The sequence below is a fragment of the Taurulus bubalis genome (assembly GCF_910589615.1).
Source record: "Taurulus bubalis genome assembly, chromosome: 4".
Taxonomy (NCBI): domain Eukaryota; kingdom Metazoa; phylum Chordata; class Actinopteri; order Perciformes; family Cottidae; genus Taurulus; species Taurulus bubalis.
Window position 1 is genome coordinate 30,033,888 of NC_136592.1, and position 25,409 is coordinate 30,059,296.

The following is a 25,409-nucleotide window of genomic DNA, read 5'->3' on the forward strand; positions in this document are numbered from 1 at the left end:
CAATCTGACCTTGCAATTGAGAATGTCTCTGCAATTACACTCCCCTTAAACTGGATGACATTCCCAATAAAGGAAAGTAGATATATGCAGAAAGCAATCCAAACAATTATGTGAACTGCAGTAGAGCAGTTCACTCCTCTGGCACGCCACCGAGGTTATTGGTTTCCTTGTAAAGCATTTTAATAATAGAATGTAAATCTTGTGTTCGAGCAAAAACAAAGTCAGCTGCCGTGTTTTTTCGACAAAATCTGAATTCAATTCAGCAGACATTTTCACAACGACTCATCAGCATCACTACCTCTGTTCCAAAGTTATTATATGCATATCTATTGATGCATGACTGTCCTGAAACAGTTTATATTTGGATTATATCTCATGAATAAACATAATGTCACTGCAATGCAGGGTCAATTATGTGCTACTTTTAGACAGACATGTCGCAAATGAAAAGTTAAGCATAGAAGAGGTCCAGGGAGGAAAGGGGGGTGCCTTTGATGCCGGTGAAATTAGCAAAAAGAATACAACAATACAACCTAATTAACTTCCAACCTCTTTGAAAACCTTTCAGATTCAGTCAATTTAGAAAACTTCCATAAAGTGCTCTGCACATATTCAATTCAAAACAACACACAGGAAAATCCTTTTCTGGCGGCTCACTGATGTTCAGCTGAAAGATTCTTTTTGTTCCAGCACACTTTATTAGAGCACAGACTTCAGTGGGCGATTCCATATAGAGCCCATTAATTGGACAGATAGCACAGATATATCTTGTGATTTGCCTGGCTTTTTAGTTGTTCATTGCTGGTAGCAGAAGTTTGCGTATTCTGTGGTATGTAGGCTTCTTTCATTGCACTGAATATCAAAATGAAACAATGAACAGAACCAAATACTTACAATGAGGCACTGTATATGAAATGCACAAAATATTGAGGCCATCTGTCATGCACCATTACAACATCATTTTCATCATTCAGTGTCACACATGTTAAAAATAGCCACATGTTGTACACCTCTTTTCAGGAAGCAGCACAATTCAACATGTCATTACACTTATGTCCCAGTACTAACTTCTTAGTCTTTGATTCCTGAGCATTGAGATGATATCTTATATTTAAAAAATCACCTCTCAACAAGGCCTGTTATGACTATAGTCAGATTAGCAGACACATTTAATTTATTGTGTATTTTCTTGATAAATGCATCTTTCTACATATATGCCTATATGCTTGTTTACTATGTTTGGTAGTAAAATATAGGTGCATGTGGAACATAAGGTTGCGTGTACAAAGTGGCTACATAACTGTACTGGTTTGCCATATTTTAGCTTGAATTTAAATAATGGAAGTTACTTTCTATTTTCTGTTAACAGTACATTATTCCAGCCCAGTCAAGGCTTGTGCAAAACATCATTCCACAGCATCACACCCTTTTTCTTTATACCTGCAGAGTCCATCCAACAGCTCACATAGTAAACAGTATGTTTTTATAGTTATATGATAACTGCAAAGATTTACTTCACTCCACTCTAAAGTGACAATAAACAGAGAGCTCAAAAATAAGTACAGGAAAGGAAAGTTTCCATCATCATTGCAATGATTGTCAGGACCTTGTATACATTAGGCCATCTTGTAGTATATAACACAGCTCAAAAAGAGTCTCTTAAAATAGATGTGTAAAATGTCTTTGATGTAATACACTGACAGAACAAGAACATTCATTATTAGAGTATCCAATGATTCAAAAAGGCAGTACTGTCCTGGAAGGTAATTCACATCAGTGGTGACAACAGCTTCAGAAAAGAAAATCATACTGCTTTCAATAAAAGTCTTTAAAGCAGGGTTGTTCAGTTAATTTATCATCACCAAGGGTTCATCACATTCTTGCAGTATGGTGAAATCCTTGACATTATTTTTGCTGCTACAAATGCAGTCTTTTTTTATGGAATATTACTGCAGGGTTGTGTATGAGGAAGTTCTTTGAATGCCAACGCTCACATGGCATTTAGATCTGCACGATGCACTACAGCATACTGGCAGCTACAAACCGTGAGCTATAAATACACTTTGAGCTACATTTTGTCTGCTGAGCATGAGGTATGAGCTCACAGAGTGAGAGACACGTATGTGATTTCTGCACTGTTGTACTCATATCTCCCGCTCCACAGTTCCACGCTGCCACTCCTTTGCATTGATTGTTGTTTCTGGCCCCTCCTTTGCCACCTGTTCCACAGAAAGGCCTGCTCGCTTGAGGACCTTTCTGGACTATCTGGGGTCTCTGCTTCCACAAGTTTCCCATACTCCTGGGATTCAGCCGTACACTCCAGGGTTTCTGCAATCATATCATCTGGCTCCATGAGTGCAAGGTCCACTGAGGGTATGTCTTGGAGATCTGGTGTTGATGAATCTGTACCTGGTGGAAGGGGGTCTGGGGCTGGACTTGTGGGTCCAAAGTCTATTTCCAATGATGTATCAGGAGATGCTGAACTAGGAGGGGATATTGTGACAGTGACCTGTGGTAGTGAGACCTCATGTAATTCTGAGGCTACATCCTGACGCATGTGAGCTAAGCGATACTCCATAGATGGGTCCAAACAGACTGATTCTGTTGACAGTGAAGGATCCAAGGGGCACACTGTGGCGAGGTCAGCAGTGGGTAGGGGGGAACTTGGATAATCTGATTGGTAGAAGGGTGGATCGAAATACTCTGTAATAGGTGGAGAGTCAACACTCAGGTCAAACGGATCTGGTTCAGGGTCCATGAACACAGAGTCAAGATCATCTTGATCGAAGGAAGTCAGCATGACTAAATCAAAGTGGACCAGATCGGCATGATATATAGGGGTGGTATCAAGTGGTTCAGGAAGGGGTGGCCACTCTGAGTCTTGGGACTCTGGGTCAGTGTTGGGTAGAGTTTCTACTAAAGTATAAGCAAAGGCTGAGGCCGATGTCATTTGCTCTGGGGCAGGGTCAGGAGGATAATCTGGAAAGGTGATAATTGGATCTGGATTTGTGTCACTATCAGTTGGACTTGTAGGAGAATCTGTGTCAGGGTACTCTGACACCACAATGGATGGACATATGATGTCAGTCTCTAAATTACATGATGTAGCAGTATCAAGATCAAGTGTGGGTGTGTCACAGACTGAGAATGGGCCTTGACTAACAGGGTCAGATGAGGACACTATTGGTAGATCTGATCTTGATTCTAATTCTGTTGGGTCTGCAAGACCTGGATCATCTAATCCCGAATATGGTGAATACACAGCAGCAGGGTCTTGAGACACTGATTCTAGTTCTTCCACAGTGATAGGATCTGGAGGCTCTGAATCTGACATGATGTCATAATCCTGTTCCTCAGGTGGAGACACAGTAACTACAGGAACTGGATATGGTAGCGGTATCTTATCTCTTTCAATTAGTTCTGAGTCTGTGGATTTCATGTCATCAGGGTGAGAGGGTTCAGCATCTGAATGGGACTCATTAGCCGGGCCTATAGCTATTAGCTGTGGAGTGAGTAGCATTTCTTGTTCGACTGTCACAGAATCATGTGGGCTCTCAAGGGCTGCTTCTGAGGAAATTGGCACTGTTCCCTGAGTGGTGACTCGCTCATTAGTGACCATGTCAGAGGAACTCACAATTGCATTGTCTGGTAGCTCTAGTTCTGTTTCTGGCTTGGCTCTAGAGTGCAGTGCAGTCAAATCAAATGTCTCTGGTTCTGCTGCCCTAACAGAGCCTGGAAGTATAGGACCCAAAGAAAGTGGTATGGCACTCTCTACATACATTGACTGTGGACAGGCAAGAATGCTTGGGTCCATAGAGAGCTGTTTTGGCAGATTTCTGCGGCCGCCTTTCTTTTCCTCCTTCTCCTCTGGACAATTGACAGCTGCATCTGCAGTGCTTTGCCGGACCAGGATCTTGCTTCTGGCCTGGGTCCCCACAGATACTTTTGCTGTCCGGGGTTTCTTCTCTCTAGCTCCCCCAGTGCCTCCATCTGCCGCAAAGGTTCCAAGTCCTCCTGCCCCTACACCTACACCTACACCTACATCTACCCCTACACCTACACCTACATCTACCCCTGCTCCAGCCCTTGGTCTTGTCCCGACTCCTGCCCTTGGTCCTGTCCCTGTTCCTGCCCCAACCCGTCCACCCAAACCTACCCCAGCTCCAGTTGCCATGGTGCCACCATGGGGAGACCAAGTGTTGTAATGCTGCGTGAAAGTGTTGAAATTACTGTTGAAAGCACGGAGCTCTACACAGAGGTCTCTCCTTAGATCGGCTAGCTCTCGACGCATGGCCGAGACCTCTTCCTTCCACTGCATGCTGATAGCTGCAGCCAAGGTAGCCGACTCTTTGATACTGGCCTGGATGGCTTTTGGTGATGGCCGTTCTGGGGCACTAGATCTTGGAGATCTGAAGAGGCTTGGAGAAACAGGTGGTCCAGACAGAGGTTTGGCTGTTGCGCCCATGTTATCTTGTTGGTAAAGTCTGTCTCTTCTGATGGGGCAGCCTAGATCATCATGAGCCAAAGGGGCCGTGTCTGCCAAATCCTCAAGTACACTGGCCTGGTCGGGTAAACATGAGTCTTCCTGCACATAATTTCTATCTGGAAGACAAATATGAATACGTCTCTGTAATATGGCCACAGGTGTGAGCAGCTGGAGATAATGTGCTTTTTATTGCTACAAAGCAGTAACATCAAATCATGCACTGAATGCCATGAGTCAAAATAAGATACTAGCAGAAATCTACAACAACTAAGTGCTAACCTTGTGACTATTGCCCCAATTCACCGATCGATACAGTGCAGATGTGTATAAAAGTATTTTTATTCTCGAATTTATATAATCTGTAATATCATTATCGATTATGGTGTTGAAAACCAGTGTAACACTGGGAAAGTACTCCCATTTTGACTCATTTCCATTAATGGTTTACACTGCCTTCTCAACCTTAATTTGTAGCATGCATTCTTTGCATCTTTTCAATGCACAAAGCTGAAACTCCTAACTACTGAAACACATCACAGAGAATGGACAATATTTCTAATAAATGAGGTGTAAGAACAATCCTTGCATGCTCGTCTGCTTTCAGGCGAGGTAAAGAAATGTGTACTTTGTGCAATGAAAAGAGGCAAAGATGAGCAAAGCTTCCAAACCGTTTCCCATCAATCAGGAAGTATAGTATGAACCCTATTGAAAAAGTGAGGTCCAGTTTGACAGATTGATTCGCAGCACCAATTGCCCCATGTCCAAAAAAATTGGCGAAATCTATCACATACCAAACTCTCTATCCTAAAAATTTAAAGATATTTGAGTTTACTGAGAAAGCAGTGAAAGTAAACAGTTATAGGTATGAATAATTGATCATAAGCACAGCTCCAGATGGCCACACCTCTAACCCTCCCTTTTATAGTCCAACTGATGTTGTTAGTTCATGAATCTACTGTGGGAAAAGGTGGAATCCGCTCAGACTTCTCATCCGGACACTTTTTCTTCTTTTCTTCCCACATTCTTCATCGGCACAAGGACATATCATTTCCTCTGTGAAGCCAGCAATCACGGGAATTGTTGAAACCACCAGAAGCTTACAATTTATAATCAAGGCTCAGTATTGGAAATTAATGCACGTGTCAGCTGTAACTTTTGATTTATTGTAACAAGTTTGCATATGTGATGTTATATATGTGACAGTTCAGTTACCGGTATCTTCATCGTCAGCATTAGATAATTCATTATCCAGGTCTAGACACAATAGTGTGCACTTCTGTAATGTGATCTCATTGTGAGTAAACATGAGCTTTGCAATGATACAAAATAATTTGTGCGAAGTTAACAATGCATACTTTGCATACTGCAATTTCACCATTTCTTTGCCCTGTTGTGTGTAAGTTCAAAAGTGCACCACAAAGAAAGCCAGATTTCCAAAATGTTGCCGAAAAAGCAGTCATGTTCATATCCTGACCTGATTTTTTCTTCAGACAATTTCCATTTGTGATTTTCAATAGGGTTCATAGTTTTACTCTCTGATGCATCCAATGGATGAGCAGATGAAGCACTGTATCCAAAATACAGTCAGATGAACTAGCACAGCTCACAAGTGGCAGCTACGGTAATCATACGTCCATCAAAACAATGGAAACATACAAGAGTGATTCATGCAGAGATGTGAAGCTGTTTGACACTAACTGTATTCATCCATTAACACATGTTAATGCCAAATGTAAGCTTTTGGTGTTAATTTCTAAGAAAAAAACAAAACATCCAGGATGTCACACATTGAATTAAATGAATGTCAAAATGCCCTTACCTGTGCTAGACCTGATGGTGGAGGTGAGCGTGGACGCCATGGGGGGGATGCAGTCATCGTCTTGGGAGTAGCCGGCCTGGATGGCTCGCAAGTAGCTGTGACTCCGGGTTCTGAAGCAGCCGGGCAGGTCCAAAGCCTCCATGGCCTGGGATTCGACCTCACTGAACACCGACTCGCACACTGATTCAAACTGGCCATTTATTTCTGTTTCACTCACCTGTGAGACACAAAAGCCGTAAGCGTGCTTCCTCCGTTGTTAAGCAAGTGAGGTTATTTCTTTGTTTATCCAGAGAAATTATTGTTGTAAAAAACCTCCCATTGTGTTCTCTGTCAATTCCCATTAGAATAAAAACAAGTCTTGTTGCTAAAATCAAATGTGAATGCACATGTTTTAATAGGCAAAAGACAGCAGAGAAAACAATGGAAAATGTGTTTTTATAATGACACAAAAAATGGTCATATTGTTATATTTCCACACTAGAAGATAACCTGCAGGCGAGTTCCTTTTGCTGCAGTATATTTCACTTTGTGTGAATACAACCAAACAGTATGATGCACATTTTCATGAAATCAAGGTCATACCTTATCAGAGGGTTTGCTGTAAAATATTTGTTGTTGAAGTATTTCTGTTTTTTTATTACAGAGGTGTTGGCTGTATCTAGTAATGTCTTTAGTACTGACTTGCTTAGCAATATCAAGAATCAAAGATAAACATCTTATTTTATTGGGATTTTGAATTAGGAGTTTAGCTTTTAAGACTCGGAACAAATCAATATGCCCCTCTTTCAAGAGGGAGATGAATATCTCAACAACCCCTGTTGGAGTCGTTTAATCTATCCAGATAAACAGTGTGCAATGAACTGTCATATAAAATATGTGTAAGCAAAATGAAGCCAGAAAAAAATGGATGTGCGTGTATTGAAAAACGATAAAAGAGTTACAAGGAGAGCTAAAATTATTTTGAGGACAGTCATTCTCTTGGACTGTGGTTTTAAATGAACAACTTTGAGGGGGAATTATTCCAATTAATTTCACTGAGGACTCCCTGGGACCTCCTCAGGGTGCTGCTCCCCAGTCCAGGTTTGGATTTGAAAGAGCCCTGCTAATTGAAAGGGTGCAGACTCACCTGGCTCACTTGGCTAACACAGCTGGCCTGACTGAGGGTGCTGACTGCCCGCATGTAGCTCTGGTTCCTGGAGCGAAACTTGGGAGAGTTGTAGTTGGCAGAGGGATCCAGGGCAATGCTCGGGTGCATGTCCCTGGTGGCTTGCAAGTGGTAGCTCTGACTGAACAGAGAGAGAGAAAGAGAAGCAGCAAGGGAGTGGGACTTCAGCCATGGTGATGACTTATTCAGCAAGTCAATAAAACATAACTTCACAAATAACCAAAGCAGTTTGACCACCATGCTGTAACATGATGACAAACACAATTACGTGTCCTCCTCTGGGCAACCTGAACTTAAGAAGGAGACGGTTATGACATTTGGTCTCCCAAGAGGGGAGCCTCTCTCTTTTTTCTGTTTCTCTCCCCATTATGTTCGATTTCTCTTGTGCTGAAACGCACAATCAATGCTTGGAAATCAGGGAAATGCAAAACAGGAGCTAGTTAGTGAGCAAGCACTTCAGAGAGCCAGGTCAATTAAATGTGCTACCCCAGCAGCGCAACAGGGAAGTTCAGAAACCCAAGCTCGGTTTGATATCTGCTGGAGAGAAGACAAATAGAAAAGACATGGGGAACAAAGGCACTTTAAGTAAACTAGAGAATGCTATGCGAGTCACATTAAGGATACCAAAGTGAGTTTCCCTCCGCCAGATCCATTTCTAATGGCAGGCAGAGATGAGTAAGCAGTTTCAGTGCTTTTTATAGAGATAAACACTGGCGTTTGGCAGCGAGGACAATGCCAGCATGATTAAAAGTCCCCCAATCCATCTTGTAATGCCGAAGCAAGGCAGTGTGTGTTTGCAAAAGTAATATCAACCTTCATAACAGCCAAAGAAACCCGAGAGCAGAAACGCCCAGAGATTAAGTCTGTGAAGTGGTAAAAGTAGCAAACCTGTAAATGGGAGGAAGTACGCCGCTGTAATGTATAGCGGCGAATTAAATATTTATTTTGTGTTCAGTGCCTTATCCTTTGCCAGTGTGAGCTGGCTTCCCCAGGTGACCTCTCATTGACTGGTCCTGAGTGTTTGCTCTGTGAGGCGTTCATATTGGGCATGTCAGGAGGGCTGCAAGCCAGCTGGCTCCGACGTCTGACCGCTGCAACATGGCAGCAACAGAGAGGTAAGGGGAGGGGTGGCGCTGAGCCTGTATTCACCTTAGGTCTTCAGCAAAATTGGTGATGTAGTTACGCATGTCACTGTTGATTTTATCCAGGCGGTAAGAGCTGTGGGTAGAGAAGAAAACAGAGTTACTGGGTCCCACAAGTGGGAGTTGGATGGATGTGACGTCACTGGGTAGAAGTCTAATGGAACTGCCCCTGTATGGGATTTGTGGTGGACTGAATGTTTGCTTGGGAGTTTTCACCAATATGCTGCAAACATTAGGGTAGTACAGTGTCCAACATGGGCCTCGAGTAATGTTACGGTTACATTACGCTGGCAGTAAGAATTGCCTGGTCGTGGCAATATCTTATAAATGAAACATGAAGAGACGCACAACGTTTATGAGGAGTGTATTATGACTTTTGTCTCCCAGTAGACACATTTACACACACACACACGCACAGTCGACTGTCCACCACCACTGACCAAAAAGGATTACAAAGCACTTGATGACGAAATACTGCACACAAAACACAATTACACTGCATCATAAAAAAACATTTTCCCCCTATGTGGCTAATTAGATTTGCTTAATTGAGCCAAGTGAGAATAAAAATAAACATCCTTCCCTGAGCAATGAAACGTAGTCAAGCTTTATAGCTGACAAGATCAGATATAAGTGCACCAGCTGAGGCATAGCTGAGGCGTACTTCATCCATCCATGCCTGGAGAAATGTCTATTATCGTCAGTTGAGTGAAGGGAGGCTGTTTTGAGAAAGCGCTGGCCCTTTATCAAATCACGCCAGAGCAAATTTCCTCTAATGTCTCTGATTGGTGCTAATGCACTGCCATTTTTGGCCAATATTAAGGCAAGGGATGATGGGAATCTCACACTTTCTTGCCAATGAAAGCACTCTGTCTGTGGTTAAACAAAGCCCGGTCCCGACAGTAGCTGGTGTGAGCGAATTTTCTGAGGGGAAATGTTGAAAGCACGGCATTTGATTGAAAGAACAGAAGGAACAAGGACAAAGACAAAGACGATTTTGAAAGAAGGGTTGACATAGTGCTAACACAAGTACAAATTTGAGAGCACGAGGATGAGACTTGTGTCTGCTCGTCTCTTAAGTTTTCTTCCTGACAGACAAAATGCACTGCAACGCCCTATGGAGAATAATTACTTCGTCGCATGAAGGGAATACATGAACAGTTGATGTGTTTACTAAACTTTGCGATGAGTTTATTCATAGCCGACTCACTGTCAGGTATACTGTATATGTTCCGTTCAATCCAGATCAATGCAGCAGTCGACACCTTTCTGAAAGGGACATTAGGTAGCCTGATCGATCTTTGACATGGTATTAAGTGTTCCACTCAAAGCGGAGGCAAAGAGGTGTTGATGAAAAAGCCGACAGAAAGGTAAGATAACTATGCACGACACGTCCCACGCAGCCACAAATCAATAGTCGGGAATTCTGCCTTTGACCTTGAGATCTGAGGGGAAAATCCTCACCCCTAATGCTGAAATGAGTAATTGCATCATGTCAAATCAGGAATTATCGAACGCTTTGCCAGTGTTAAATCTGATTAATTACGGTGCTTCAGGAATCTAATCATGGATGGGGGGCAAACAAATGTGAGTTATTTTAGAGACTGTCAAAAATGGGTGGGATTGATTGACTTGTGGCGTTTAGACTCCGGGCCAAAGGCATTAAAAGAGACGTGAAGTGGCCCGAGATGGATTTTAATTTGATGATGTTCTTCAGTGCATGTGTGTCATTGCAACCTGCTATCATACTCAACATATCATTACAGATTTACTCAAGGACTCATTATGCTGTTGCTTAATAGGTAAATTTGCCAGATGTCATTCCGTTCCCATCATCGTTAATGTATGTTTAAACATCTTTGGCAGGTTCTACGATGGCACAAAAAAAAAAAGCTGATTCATATTCAATTCATCATCGCTGTCGGCTCTGCAGCTCACGGGACCTACAGGACCCCGGGGTTAAGTTGCAATGGAACGGGGGCCTGGAGGGTGTAAACGATTATTAATTAAAACAATCATTGACGTCTCTAGTGCACGGGCTGTTCCGGCTCAGTGAGCCTGTGACTGTGATGTATTCTTTATTGGTGAGACGAACAAAGAAGCCAACCTGTCAACCGCGAGAGCGACAGAGAGCTTCAAAGGAGGAAAGATGGAGGAAGGTGACACAGCCTGACAGCCTGTTCTCACTTTAACATGATTTGCTTCAGGGAGCCGATGTTGTCAAATTTGTGTTTGGCCTGTCTGAATGGCCCCGCGGGACATCAAATTGGTACAAGAGCAGAGGAAATCCAACCTGCACCATGTCTGTCTTGAATCCAATCTAATTCCATCCCAACAAGCTCAATGAACCATAATAGTACGAGAGCTCTCATGTCAGGTGGCATCCGTGGTGCCTTTTATGTGTGGGGAACTCAAGACGGTGACAGATATGGATCACAGCACGGCGCTGCCAAGACCCCAGGGTTATAAAAGATTGAGAATATCTGTGTCTAAATGGGTGATTTTACATTTTAGAGCGTTAAACAACTGTCAACCTATCAACCTCACTGGTCTTCTTCTTGTGCCGCTGTAATGCAAGATGTTTCTCCAGGGATCAATACAAATGTGAGCTTATCTCATCTCATAAATTAGCTACTTAAAGAGTTGTGACCAACTGAGCGGGTTATTTTACATTGAAAAATCAACTTGCCACACATATCTTTTGACTATTCTAGTTAAAAAACACACGCCCATATCAATATGTGGTGAAGCCTGACCGGAGTGGCTTACAAAGTGGTAGGAGGCAGACATGAGACGCTGTGTTGCAAAACCAAAAGGTGTTCATTTATATTTTTATATATTTATGTTTGTATATCATGTTGAGTTCACGGGCAGCAGAGTCATTTAGATAAATAAACCAATAAATATAAATAAATAAGCCGCTCCGGTCAGGCTTCACCACATTTGGTGGCAGTGGTGGGATTCAGGTCAGTCGGAGGCAGTGTAGACGATGTCAACCAGACAAAAGAAACTTCCAGAATCGACCGGAAGAGTCCCAAGATGGCGGGGACCAAAAGGGGGCACCGAGCGGCCCACCCCCGTAGCAAGAAAGTATGGCTAAACTGTATGGCAGATATATAGCCTTTAGCTAATATTAATCTCATGCATTCAGAAAAAAACTGATATTTCCGAGGATGCACAAACTGATACGTCTCCATTTAATTCAAGAGCAAAGAGAGCATATTTTGGCATTCTTAGAGTGGGTTCAGTGCATCAGGACTCTTCTTCTGCCAATGGACTCAGACGCAGGCCACAGCGGCAGCTCCATGCTGGTCAATACCTTCCTTCCAGCTGAGCCCAGTAGACCCTCGGCCTGAGCACTGAGTGAGCCATTATTTAGAGGGGCCTTAGAGTGCAATAACTGCAGCTGATAACCCCTCCTGCTGTTGAATCCTCATAAATCATTCACAGTTTACAGCTATCCAAAATGGGTAGCCAGGGGAAGCTTTGCAAGATGTGGGAAAATGAGCATACCACACTGTAGCTGCCTCATACATTACCTCACACTCTAAAAGAGCTGAAAAGGCCAAACGACTGCATCCTCTCTGACAGGTATCATTATGGACCGGCCTGATCACGATCAATAACATTCGATTGGTCATTGTATATCCTTGGGGATGAATTACTGGCATATTATGGAAGTATGCTACCGCCTGTTGCCTAGGACTGTAAAGGCTGAATATCTCTTCTATTTCCTGTCACCGTGCAGAAAGACGTCACGAACACTCATCATTTATTCTGTTTGTGTGTTTTCATCAGGGTCAGGTTCACAGTATTAGCGGATTCTGTGGGTGTTGCCCGCTGCGGCTTCCCGAGCTTCCAGGAAAAAATGCTCTCCTCAACGAGAGAGAAGCAATTCAAAAACCTCTGCTGAATGGCAATGAGCGCGGGGTCGGCAGCGCGTGGAGCGAGAGAGACGAGGACATGACAATAAGAGTGAGGGAATCATCAGTGTTACTCGGTCTGTGTATCGCTGTCTCGTGCTGTGACTGTGTGACATCCCAAACTGCAGCTACGTGTCAGTCACAGGCCACAAGCTACACTGAGGTCAGACGCAAGGTCGTTCTTGAATAATGTCCACAGTTTATGTCAGATTGTGCGCCCATGGGCTCGGGCAGAAGCAGAACAGACACACACACACTGCCCATTTCAGTCCAGCAAACCCTCCCTGAGTAAAACATGCTGCATGAAGGAGAAGAGAAATAGATAGAGATACTCACATTGTGCTCCAACAGACGAAGCAACAGCATCCCAAACCGTTTGAAAGTTAATTCTGACAGTCATAGTCCTACAGTATTTATTTCCAGCTACTGTTGTGAGTGGATGAACACAGTATACATCTATTCATGTCTTTAAACATTCCTGCCTACGGCATTACGACTTTACAGCAAGTCACCGCTTGCTGGATCCTCTGTGGATTAATTATCACTGTACACTTTACTGTACTTTACTGTACAAACTTTGCATTTTCCACTATCTATTGTTGACATTTAATTTGCTTAATTAATTAATACACTCTGCAGCTGTACATGCATTTTATTCCAGCTATTTGTAGTCTATTTTATTGTGTATATTTATATATATATATATATATATATATATTTATATTTTACTTTATTTTATTTTGTATATATCTCTCATCCTTGTTGCTTCTTTATATATTTTATCTTGTGTGTTTATTTGTATCTTCAAGTTGTAAGGCGCTACGATGACAAAACATTTCCCCTTGGGGATTAATAAAGTATCTATCTATCTATCTATCTATCTATCTATCTATCTATCTATCTATCTATCTATCTATCTATCTATCTATCTATCTATCTATCTACTTCGTGAAGTTGATGCAATAATCATTCTACCAGTTTTTAGACACTTAAGCACAACCAAGTAATACCAGTTGTCCAAGAAAAATGTATATTTCCTTTTCTATCAAGACTCTGACAGGAGAGACTGAAGAAAGTAAACATATGTCTATTTCAGCACAAAAGCTGCAGTTCTTTTGTCAATGCTTTTGGATTATTTGAAATCCCACACACACTGGTTCTAGTCTATGGGAGAGAAAACAGATGCTTTTAATTCATGTCATAAATAGATGGAGGCCTACAACAAATTGTAAAAGCATGTTCCTAGAAAACCAAACTTGCAGTCTTTGATTAACACAAGAAGAGCTTATGGGAGTCAAGCATAGTGGAAGTTACTTCTAAAGTTCTCTCCAATAGGAATGCATAATAAAAGGAGAAGCTGCATCCAACCGTCTAGAAATGACGGTGACAACCAGGCCTTCTTTGCGGTGCGGCTAAAAGCCGTTGATGTGGACCTCCGCTCTGAAACCGTGACTAGGAAATGCTCTCAATACACACGGCTCACAAAGCACAGCAAATGCACATTAAAAAGATTGTGTTTTGAAAGAGCAGGCCTGGGACATTTTTAAACTGTAACTTAAATAATTAAAATGGACTTCTGTTTTCACAGGCTGCGAACAAAGAAGAACAGGTCCCTTTGAAGAGGGAACAAACCATGCACAATGCAATCATTTTTGGGCCGAAGTATTGCAGCAATGCAATTTAAAACCACAATAGGAAGTAAAATAAGAAGATAAGTAACATATTAATAGCTATAATAATAGGAAACATATGCTTTTCAACAACCTTATGAGTAACAACCAGAGCCAGGTGATGAGGACATCTTTTTCGTTTGTGGCTGGTCTTTACCAATTGCCATGTTGAAGTGAACTGGAACTGAAAATGAACAAAATAAAGATGAAGACAGATGTGAGGTGCAACAGAAGGTGAGGCAAATATGGAGCAGAAGGATAAGCAGACAGTAATCAGGACGTCCTGCTGCCACAAAGCCAGCAGGATACTGCCTGGTCTTACCACAGGTGAGGTTACTTTGTTTTTGGTGCAAGTGCTCTATTATCTTATTTCATCCTAATTGAATGGATGTGTTAATGCTGTAATTGTAGTAACTCTGCATGTATCTCTCCATAACAAAGTTGCTTGTGTACATTTTGATGTGACATTGTCTTCAGCTTGTCTTATCACGTAATCCTCTTATAAGCGCTTTCTACTGCCACCGAGGAACCACAACTAAAGCTCCTCACCATTTAATGGGACGCGTCCCAGAAGAACCTTTACTGAACACTTTCTTACAGTTGAAGACACAATAGGAGTTCGCAGGAAGGGATTGTAATGAGCACAGGATTCAGGGGCTTGACACTGATGTAGTGGTGGGGCACTACAGGCACAGGGAATGTGACAAAGCAAATCATGAAGTATGATCAAAACATGAACAAATAGTAAGCGGACCAAAAGGTCTTCTGTTCAAATGTAAAATAGGAACACAGAAAGCGTGTCATGGATATACAAACAGGCGTTGAGAACATTCACATCTTCAGGATTTTTCAGAGATTACGTTACGACACACATTACTTTAATACGGCATATTTATAATAATGTCTGTGGCACACAAAGTGGTAGTATCACAAACCTCAGTGTGCCCAGTGTGGATCCCAGGGAATCCCCTGGGAAACCTTTTTTTTTTTTTACAAACAAACAACAATTGAGAGATGATATAAATACATTCATATCCTGTGTTAACTTTAGTTGATGGACAAGGTTTGCTTTGCCACATCGACCTTCGAGGTGAGCTGAATACATAAACACGCATGCAAGAAAGAAGAGCACAAGACGAGAAAGCTTTTAAAGTCGCATGTGTTGTACCTCTGGGAGTCCAGCAGTTCCCTGGGTCTGATGATGGCCTTCACCAGGGCGTCAGGTCGCACCGACTTCTGAGGCGATGTTTTGGGGCTGGAGTCTGATTCTCCGCTCTCCTCGTCCCCCATGGCTTTAACGTAGCTGCTGCTCCGCATCCGACGACAAGGGATCTCGTCATCCTTTCCACCGCCGGGGTAACCCCCCCAGTCATCCTGGGGCACCTGGGTGGCAATGGGAGTGTCAACGGTTAATGCAATAAAATATTGTTTTGGTCGCTTCATATTATCACTTTATAAAGCAACATTAGGCTGCCGGATGAATGTTTGTACATTATTATCCTCTGACTGATTAATCTGTACATGTTTACGTTTATCCACACTTCACATATTACATACATAACTTGCATTTTTGCACTCTCCTATTGTTTATTTACACCTCACACACTTAATATACACATACATACATACTTGCACTTTTGCACTTCTACTGTTTAAGTTTAATTTAATTCCTAAATCAATACTGTGCTTTTCTTTCACCCCAGATATTTTATTTTATTTTTTATTTCATTATTATTAGCATTATTATTGTATATCTTTCATTCCTGCTGTTTTGATATCTTATTTTCTGTCTTTAAATTGCTGCTACTCGACTCCAAATTTCCCCTTGGGGATTAATAAAGTATATATTCATTCATTCATTATTAGCTTTCCATTTATTTCTGCTTTAGTTTCATCAGTTCCTGAGGAACATATCTCCATATGTAGCGGCTAAATGTCTTTGGATATTGTTATGCATCATATATTACCCTTTTGCAAGATTATACTTGTTGCCTGTTTCTTCACAATATCAAAGGTTAAAGGTCATAATAGGACACTGAAATATTCCCACCTCTGCATTACAAGAGCACAGCAATAACAGTCTTGAATATATTGTAAAAGGAATTTGATTTTTCTTAACTCCTGAACTATACATATAAATGGAGCAATGCTAGAGCGTTTGTTTAAAAAATAAAATCCAGTGTTATGAAATTTCCAAGTGAGGAAGCAGTGCGCTATTTGATAGACACTTGAATTGAAGCCCCTTTCTCTTGCACAGTTAGTTCCAACCATTGAGTTCCACAGCACCATTTTCATGATGAATCAACACCCATTAAAGCTTCCCACAGCTCCCACAGCTGCTCAGTCTTTAAGCTTTCCTTTTGGTTTTGGCCAGGTTAAAATCCGCTGAAAACCTTGACTGAAAGGATGTCATAAATTTGGCTGAGCTGTTAATCATAATTACTGGTGATATACAGCTTGAAAATGGAAAATGGGAGCTATATTTGCCTATTCTGTCGTAGCTATCGCACATGGAGACCGGCCATCAAAACGAGCCGGGCCGTTTACATTTTGCAATTTTCTCCCGCTCGTTAAACCGGGTAATTGAGTATCCAGACGTCAGCGTCACCATTATCCCATTCACAGGGAGAACGGGGCGTCCCACTTGCACTCGTCTTTACGACACATGGAGTGAATATTTCACACCGATCGGGACAGTCCTAAACGTTGAAGGTGGAGCGAGCAGGAAGACAAACGGAGCATCTTGCAAAAACTCCATCTGCAAGTTGTAAGTGGCGCTTAATGCACTTTGACATTAGTCCGGCATGCTTTGCTCACAGAGGCAATTTTGTTATTGGGATCCATTGCAAGTAGACCACACGTACATAACTGATATAATAGTACAGAACATCTGTGAATACAGATCGTGTGGAGCAATTATTTTCTTGGCGTGAAAGGAAAACGTGGTTCCATTATTGTACGTGCCATTATACATTATTATAACATGTAGAAATGTTATCAGGTGATCCTTTCTGTATTGGAGACGGTGGTGTCGCTTATTAAAATCTGTGGGATGATTTCACCCACTCATTGTAAACAACTGATGAGGATTGTTTGCAAGCTCATTACACACAAGTGTAATGAGCTCTCTCTTCCTCAATCTCACTCACACACGCTCTCACTTTGCTTTAGTGAAACAGTACAGCATCATTTAATCACCGGGACAACAACAGTTGCAGCTGAGTCAGGGTCTCAGTCTAAAGATGATACAACACAACACACAGATGCAGAAACCCTCTCCAGACACTCCAAGACACACACCTCTCTTCATCCGTTTTCCTTCTTGCACTTTGGCTTTGGCTGTGCACGCATTTACATGGTCCATGGTTTGCACCCGTAAAATATGACATTGTCAGTAATCCATACAGTTCTATGTGGAAGTTGAAGGCTTCACCGACGCCGCATCCATCCATCTCTTTAACATCCTGGCAGTCGGATCAGCCTTGGCGCCATGCCAATCCACCCGGCTCTAGATTTCATTAAGTTAAATATGACTTGGGTCCAGAGCTGTGCAAAAGAGGGGCTTTAAAATAGCCTCCCAACCACTATTAGTATTGAAATCCTGTATGCATGTGTGGTTATAATTGAAGTACTGATTCTATGTTTTTTTTAAACTTTCCTCAGTGACTAACTCACTACTCACAGGTTCACAATCAACAGGGCGGCAGCTGACTGGCTGTGGGAAATGTCAGGAGGAGATAGGCTTCATCCAAATGTCACTAATGCGTCAGGCACATGACTCTAATCACGTTCTGATGCAAATGCCATCTATTGGAAAATAACAATTGAAAAGCAATTATTATCCAAAGAGATATACAAACAGACATTATCCTTTTCTGAGCTGGAATTCGAAACTGAAAATAGTTTTCCACTTGCAAAAAAAGTCATACATGCCACGTACAATACATCAGCAACAAGAAAGGTATCCGTTTGTTTACATCCTGAAAATAAAAGACTTCCCTTGCGACAGTAATTCTATTAACCCCTGGCATCAAAGCATGCCCACACGATTACTATTCTAACGAGTGTCACATCAAATCAAAACAGCTTGAATAATTGATCAATTATGGCTTTATTACAGCCCACTCTTTGTTATTCACACAGAATGCTGGGTCAAAGCAGCCTTTGACTGTAATGTTTCATCTATGGTGTGATGATAGCAAGGGTGCATGATTGATGGGGATTATGGTGTGTCCTTTTGGTGAAGTTCAGTAGAAAATGTTACGGCAAGGTTATGCCGTTACATCACGAAAAGAAGGTGACGGCAAACGTACATGACCCACAAAAAGATGCACTTTCACACATGCATGAATTTGGGAGAAATCAGCTTACTGCCTCTTTTTCTTCTTCTTTCAAAAACATGCACACACAGATGTCCACCCTAACGGACGTGAACGCACTCTCAAACACACACTCGGATAAAAAAACAAAGAAGAAGAAGTAATTTGTCTCCCCTCTAAAAACAGGCATGCACCAGCTACCAAATGGAGTCGATGGGTTAATTAAGTCTTGGAGGGGTTTGATATTTTTAGACGTCTAATTAATGAACGTAACGCCAGAGGACAGGCGCAAGCTGTGGCGGGAGTTGTTTAATTTGGATTCGCTGATAAACTGAATAGATTGTAGCGTGTCTCCTTGAGCAGATAAAGAAAAACAGCGCGGCCCTATTGATCACTGTGAAAACACACATGGCGTCCCAGACTGCTCGGAGGTGAAATATGGTCACTTGTCATCGTGAACCAGAGATCCTACAAAGGGAAGGCATGTGATTCAGGGCTGAGCCTGCATCCACGTGTTCTGTGTATTTTTGGGGGCGTTGTTCTGATGATTCTACTGTTCCTAGACAAATGTGCCACATCCTGTTCTGTTTAACAGCTCATAATATGGCAATGACGTGAAGCCCTTTGTGAATGTGAGCCAAAGTTTGTGGGAGCAGCGTGAACATTCACAGCTCAAGTGTGAAGATCCATAGTTAAGTCACATTATCACAAAAACAGAACTTTCACTTCCTTTATATATTTTTTTTGCTCAATAAAGAACAGGAATGACTTGGGAGAAATAATTCATTTTATGACAACAACTCTTTACACATACCGTGAAGCTCTTTTAGTCAATAATTAATGTAAGGTAAATGGATCACATGCATCTCATAGCAGGATTATGCACACATTGGCATATTGGCTCTGTGGGTCTTCCTTTACTTTCAATGCTTTGATCTTTTCCCACAGGGGTTCCGGTGTGTGTGTGTGTGTGTGTGTGTGTGTGTGTGTGTGCTGGCTAGGCAAGCCTCAGACAATGCTCCTGCAGTGCAGCAGTGCATTTCATTGATTAACTCTGCGGCTCTATCTATACACAGCACCTCTCCCACTAAGAAACATAAGTCATTGCATTAGGTTACAAAATAAAGTGAGATAGACAAGAGAGAGGAGTGGAGGGGGAGAGAGAGAGAGAGAGAGAGAGAAATAAAGGGATAGAAATAAAGAAATAAAGAGCGGAAGGAAAAGAGAGCTCAATCATTGTTCCATCATTGGTAATCCCACCCACCAGCCTCCAGCCCCTCATTTCCTCCCACAGGATTGCATGGATATGCTGTGTGGGTTGCAGGAGGAGCTGTTTTCTTTTCTATCTCTTACTAGCCAACAGTTACCCTACCTGACAAAACACCTACCGCACGCCCACCGCCAACTCATCCTCTCTGGTCTCTCTTGTTCATACGCCCACAACATAGTGTCTGTGTTCGATTGGTATCCGCTTTGTTTATTTACTGACGCGGTATACGTTCAGACGTTAGCAGGGGGGTGTAAACAGACATGCTCGATGATGAACGGAAATAGCCTCAGTGTCAAACAATTTATAACTAGAAACTTCAGTGCTTTGAGCTAAATGCTAACTTTAGCATATAAACATGACCCAAATGACTGAGCTAGCATGCCGGGGTAGCATAGACTGCATATAAGAAGTGGACGTAGTCTCCGTGACGTCACCCATTGGTTTGTGGATTTCAGTTTGAAGCCTCAAGATCGGTATTTTTTCCATTGCCATCTTATAAAAAATATTTTTTGGCTGTCGCCATCTTGTATTTTTGCCTTTTTTTTGTCTTTACAAGACACGAGAGGATGGAGCTAAGTGCAACTGAATGCGGAATAAGACATATGTAGCCTGGCAACTTCCTTTTAGAATTGAAGTAAACTTAAGGTTTGAAGTAATAAAACACAAATATGAGCAGATGCCCACCGTCATGGTGGTGACCTCAGAGCCACGCCGTCGCCTCAGCCAACAGAGACGAGCAACATTTAGAGACAAACTGCCGTATGATCCCAGAGTTCCTGGGACAGAATCTTACTAAGTGAAGGTTCAAGGCCTGATAGCTGTCAGGGAACGCCTTAATAAAATAAGTTAGGGAACCCCTGTGTGGTGGTGTTACTGTAGCTTTCCGTCACAGTGCCAGTTTTGTTTCTGCTGCTTTGCACTTCCCTTTTGTAATTTAATCAGCAGCCTTTCTGCCTCTCAATCTCCACCTTTGGCAAGACAACATGGCAATTAATTGGCTTATTAAATCCCTCCGCATTGCCTTATCAGCAAAACTATCAAAGACTAATCCTCCCTTTGTACGACAGGACTGTATGCAGGGAGAGAGCAGAGTAGCGTTTGCTGGAGCAGCTGATTTAATCAAGGCTGAGAGTTGTCAGTAAGACAAAGTTATTTTGCTCACAGCTGTTGCTGCAGTCCAGGTGTATTTGCATATCTAGTTTGGAGCGAGTACGTGTGAGTTTGAAATTTGCCAACAATGGAAGAATGTTTTGCCACAATCACCTGATATCAAGCTCACAGAAAACTATGTTTGTGTGTGTGTGTGTGTGTGTGTGTGTGTGTGTGTGTGTGTGTGTGTGTGTGTGTGTGTGTGTGTGTCATGGGGAGGACTAATTGGGGCTAATTTGTGAAATGACTTAGCCAGAGCCAGAGTGATGGCCAATGCCAGGTCTGATCCTGCGACATTTGTCATTTCAGAGAAAGGGCAGCCAATATCAATCTATCTCTGTCTCCCCCGATGTTCAGTTAATCGATCTCTCATACATACCTGCACACGCACACACACACACACACACACACACACACACACACACACACACACAGATTAACCAACAGATACTTCAGCGAGACAAGTCATGCGTTTCTCACTGTCCGCCGTCTCCTCGCCTTTCACAACACTTCAGAAGGTTTTCATTCCCTCCGTCATCAACCAAGGACGCAAACAAGGTGACTAGCACATCATCGAACCATCTGGTATACGATAAATATAACCCCTCCACAGACACACACAAATACACTCCAACAGACACTCTCACTCAGTGCACACACTCTCCCAGGATACAGTTTATGTTGTTACACTGCAGACAGTTGTAGGTAATCCCAATACAGCCGCAGGAAGGGAAAACGTCTCAATGTGACCCCTCGGTGTGAGCAAAGCATCATTCCTGCCTATTGGGTCTGGTAACGACTGTAGCCACGATGAGTTTAAAACAGACATCTTTTTGCCGGCTTCCCGGAGTATCTGAATGTATCCACAGAGGCGCAGGCCTCGGCAGCGTGAGCCCTCAACTTTCTCCCTGGAAACATCTCCCAGTTTCCTGAGAGGGCATTGATTCTCCTCCGGGAAGGGACGATGTGTCACCCTGGATTGGATTGATAATGCTGGGCTAAATTTAGCCCTGCGGCAGGAAGGAGGAGGATATTTTTAGAACGTGTTTATCGTGCCGTGACTCGGACACTACCTCAGCTGAATGACCAAATGGAAAGTAAGCAAGGAGCCGGGGAAGGGGGGGGGGGGCACTAAACACACCCGACTCTCGCATTGAGAGATTACTGCACTTAGTGGGATTGTAAAAAAATTGAGTGGATGAGTGCACTGCCTGTCCAGTTCAAAATAATCATCATTTATGTTTAAAAATACGCCCGTCAAAATTAGTCCTCTAAAACATTTTCTGTTGACGTAAGCTCAGATTGAGTAGTTTCCTTGGCTCCATTGGCTGATTTGAGTAATGTATTGGCTTTCCGTTTACAACCGTCTCTAATCCATACAACACACTCCTGCTTAGAGCTCAGAGTCTCCTCCTCGTCTCTCCCGATGTGCTGAAGTGCTCACTTTATTTTGGCTGGAGGCGGTACTTACATGATGCTATCAGACATCGCGTCGTTGTATATTGAGCAGCATTGTTACGGAATCTATTTCTCTCAACTTTTGCAGTTTGGGATTCATAAAAGGGATTTTATTTTCCCCTTTCATATACCCTCCCAGCATGCATATAAAACCTGTGAGACTCTCCGGTGTAAAGTGCTGAGTCGCTCTGAAATGATCCCCGCGGAGCTATGGGTCTCCCGTAGAGCCTATCATGGGCTAAATGCTAACCCTTTTCTCAGGGCAGAAACCTATGCAAAATCGAAGCATCGAAGTTCTCTGGTCTTTTATTCTGCCATTGCTGGTTCTTCCCCTCCAGCGCAGATCATTTATGGAGTTAATTGATTTGTCCTGCTGTGCTCGTCCCGTCGGCTGCCAGCCACACGCTGAGCCTTAGTACAGGTTCACATTGTGCGATCCAAGCCATGAACAAAATTTAGATTAATTGGGAATCCAGCGTGGTTGAGCAACTTTTCTACCTTGTCTACTCGCCGCCGATGCCTGTAGAAGAAGATTGCTTTGTGTTGTACGATACAGGCTTAAGTTTTGGGATTGATGTTTTTTCTGTTCTGCAGTGCCTTAGGTTCTCATGAATTTTACATTATGGTGAACGGAAGCTCAATCACTGTAGTGGCTGAGAGATGAAATGGATGTTTTTATCATCTCTTCAATTGCTTGTCGCTATCAAATCACCATCTTCTCCTTTCACAAAAACCCTCCGAGTGCCCATCATCTAGCCACACACAGATCCTTGCATTTCAAAACTATCAGAATGTGAATTTCTCCAATCAATTGCACAACTGACACATGGCAAAATAAGCCAACCTCACCTGTAGATAGTGGCAGGGCCTGAGGTCGGGCCTGAGGTCGTGCCTGAGGTCGTGCCTGAGGTCGGGCCTGAGGTTGGGCCTGAGGTCCGTGGGTGTCATGGGTTTCTCCAGGTTAAGGGAGGACTTCCTGTAGGCCTCCTTGGCTTGGCTGACCGTTAGCGTTGACCAGGAGCTCCTCTTCATGAACTTTCCCTCCGGTGCCATGCTTATGCTCTCGCAGGCTGAGCACTTGACGTCGTTGTTACTCTTGGAGGTCTTTAGCGACAGGTCTCCAGCCAGGTGGCCGTGCATGGCGTCAGAGTAGCAGTGGCTGATGTGGTCCACAGGATGCCGGGACATGACGCTGGGCGTTCTGTATGTGCTGTCACTGTCCAGGTTGTCATCCGAACTCCACCAACCTCCCGAGCGTTGCTTGCCGCTGCCGTCGGATTTACGTTCTTTGCTCTTGCTGCGTTTGCTGTGTTTGTGGTGGCCTTGGTGGTGGTGATGGTGGTGGTGCGAGTTGTCCCGTTGCGAGTCGCCTTTGGTACCGTTCATTTTGGTGGAACCTTCTAGAGAGTGCGACTTTGTGAAGAGCTTCTGTACCGAGTGGACTAAGTGGCGTATTCGCCCGGGGCTTTCGTTGCGCTGCTCTGTAGTCGTGGTCGTGGTGGAGGTGCGTTGGTATTGCAGCGTGTGGAAGCCATCCCGGTGCAGGGGCATCTGCTTCTCAAATTGGTCCAGGAGGTTCGCTGGGATTCGGTTCATTTTGCCGCTGCCGCCATGCGAGGAGGAGCCACCGTCGTCTCGGGAGTCCCTGCCGCCAGAAGTGTTGCCGCCGCTTTCCCGCGAAGCGCTGCCATAGTGCATGCGGGGGAAAGTGCTACTGGACATGGAGTGGTCGGTGGCCGACATGGACACCGGTATCACCATGCACTCAGAGTGGATGGAGCTCCGCGGGGAGCAGCGGTGGTGACTCTCAAGAGGGCAGCTCTCTGTGGGGCTGAGGAGGTAGGAGGGGGGCCGTGAGTTGCCATGGTGGAGGTGATGGTCCAGGGAATGGTCGCATTCAACCAGGCCGCAGGTGTGGGCTGAGTTGGGAGAGGTGAGGTGGAGCTGGGCAGGGCGGCCGCCAGAGAGACCCTTCATGTTCCTGGGTGGAGGGGAGTAGCTGTCCTCATCGAAGTACTGCGAGGGCGACCATGAATACTGCTGGTCTGAAAGAGAGACAGAGAATATTAGATCACGCCCCAAAAAATAAAAGCATTTTTCCGATGGGGAAAAAAGCAGGGTAGTACTAAATGACTAGGCCTCGGCCAGGTTGGTCATTATCCCTCATACGCTCACTCTCATCATTCCCTCAACTACAAAGGGCATGAAAAACAAAAAAAGTCAAAAAGTAGCACATCTGAAATGTGAAAGTGAAATCAACAGATTGCACTGACAAAATCCATCCTGTTTCATCTCTGTGATGGCAAACTGCAAGAGAGACAGGGAAAAAAGAGAGAACGGAAGAAAGAGAAAGGCAGGCGACAGGTAGGAGCCGGCACTGCCATTTATCCAATGCAAAGTGAAATAATAGCCTATCACTCCGTGGTGCTGGTGCCATCCGTCAAAGCCCTGAGGAGAGCGCTGTGAGGCATACGGCCAGAGAGGCGTCCTTCGGAGACTTGATCACCAAATGCGCCCTCCATGCTTTTAGTTTCTGCAGGCCAGTTAGTCTTAGATTAAAACCCAATTGTGTATGCAGACATCACAGTACTCGATTCCATTGTATTGAACTTAATCAGAGGATGGGTTTACTTTATCTTGATGCCTCACCACCGTATGTCATTACAACATCCGCCCTTTTAATCACGTCTGAACAATCAGGGTTAAAATTCCACGCGGAACAATGAACACAACCCCCTAAATCATATGTTTTATTATCTGCAACAAAAAGATGAAATAATACAAATCAAAGGCCTTCGTATGAATACTTTTCCACTTAACAACAAGCATTTCTAGTTATCTGCTGTCTGGTTTTTTTCTTTCCTAATTACTAGTTTCAGCATGAAAAACTGAATATGGTCGCCCAGGTCGTATTTCAAACGTATCTGCATCCTGTCTTGTGAAATAGCAAATAAACAAAAAAAAAGCATAGCCGTATCTGAGCTTGCTTGCCTGCCAATGTTTCGCTT

At 43.3% G+C, this 25,409-nt stretch overlaps 1 protein-coding gene across 1 annotated transcript in view; it reads right to left on the reverse strand.

The window, feature by feature from the left end:
• Positions 1–25,409, reverse strand: part of dlgap2a (discs, large homolog-associated protein 2a) — a gene marked incomplete at its 3' end in the record, with an annotated part of 137,644 nt that overhangs the window by 18,874 nt on the left and 93,361 nt on the right. The window contains exons 3-6 of the mRNA XM_079216823.1: positions 23,251–24,446; positions 15,374–15,588; positions 7,441–7,591; positions 6,306–6,522 (exon numbers count right to left, since the gene is read on the reverse strand). Of these exons, the coding sequence (XP_079072949.1) occupies positions 6,306–6,522; positions 7,441–7,591; positions 15,374–15,588; positions 23,251–24,378 (1,711 nt within the window). The 5' untranslated portion in view covers positions 24,379–24,446. The remainder of the gene's footprint in view (positions 1–6,305; positions 6,523–7,440; positions 7,592–15,373; positions 15,589–23,250; positions 24,447–25,409) is intronic.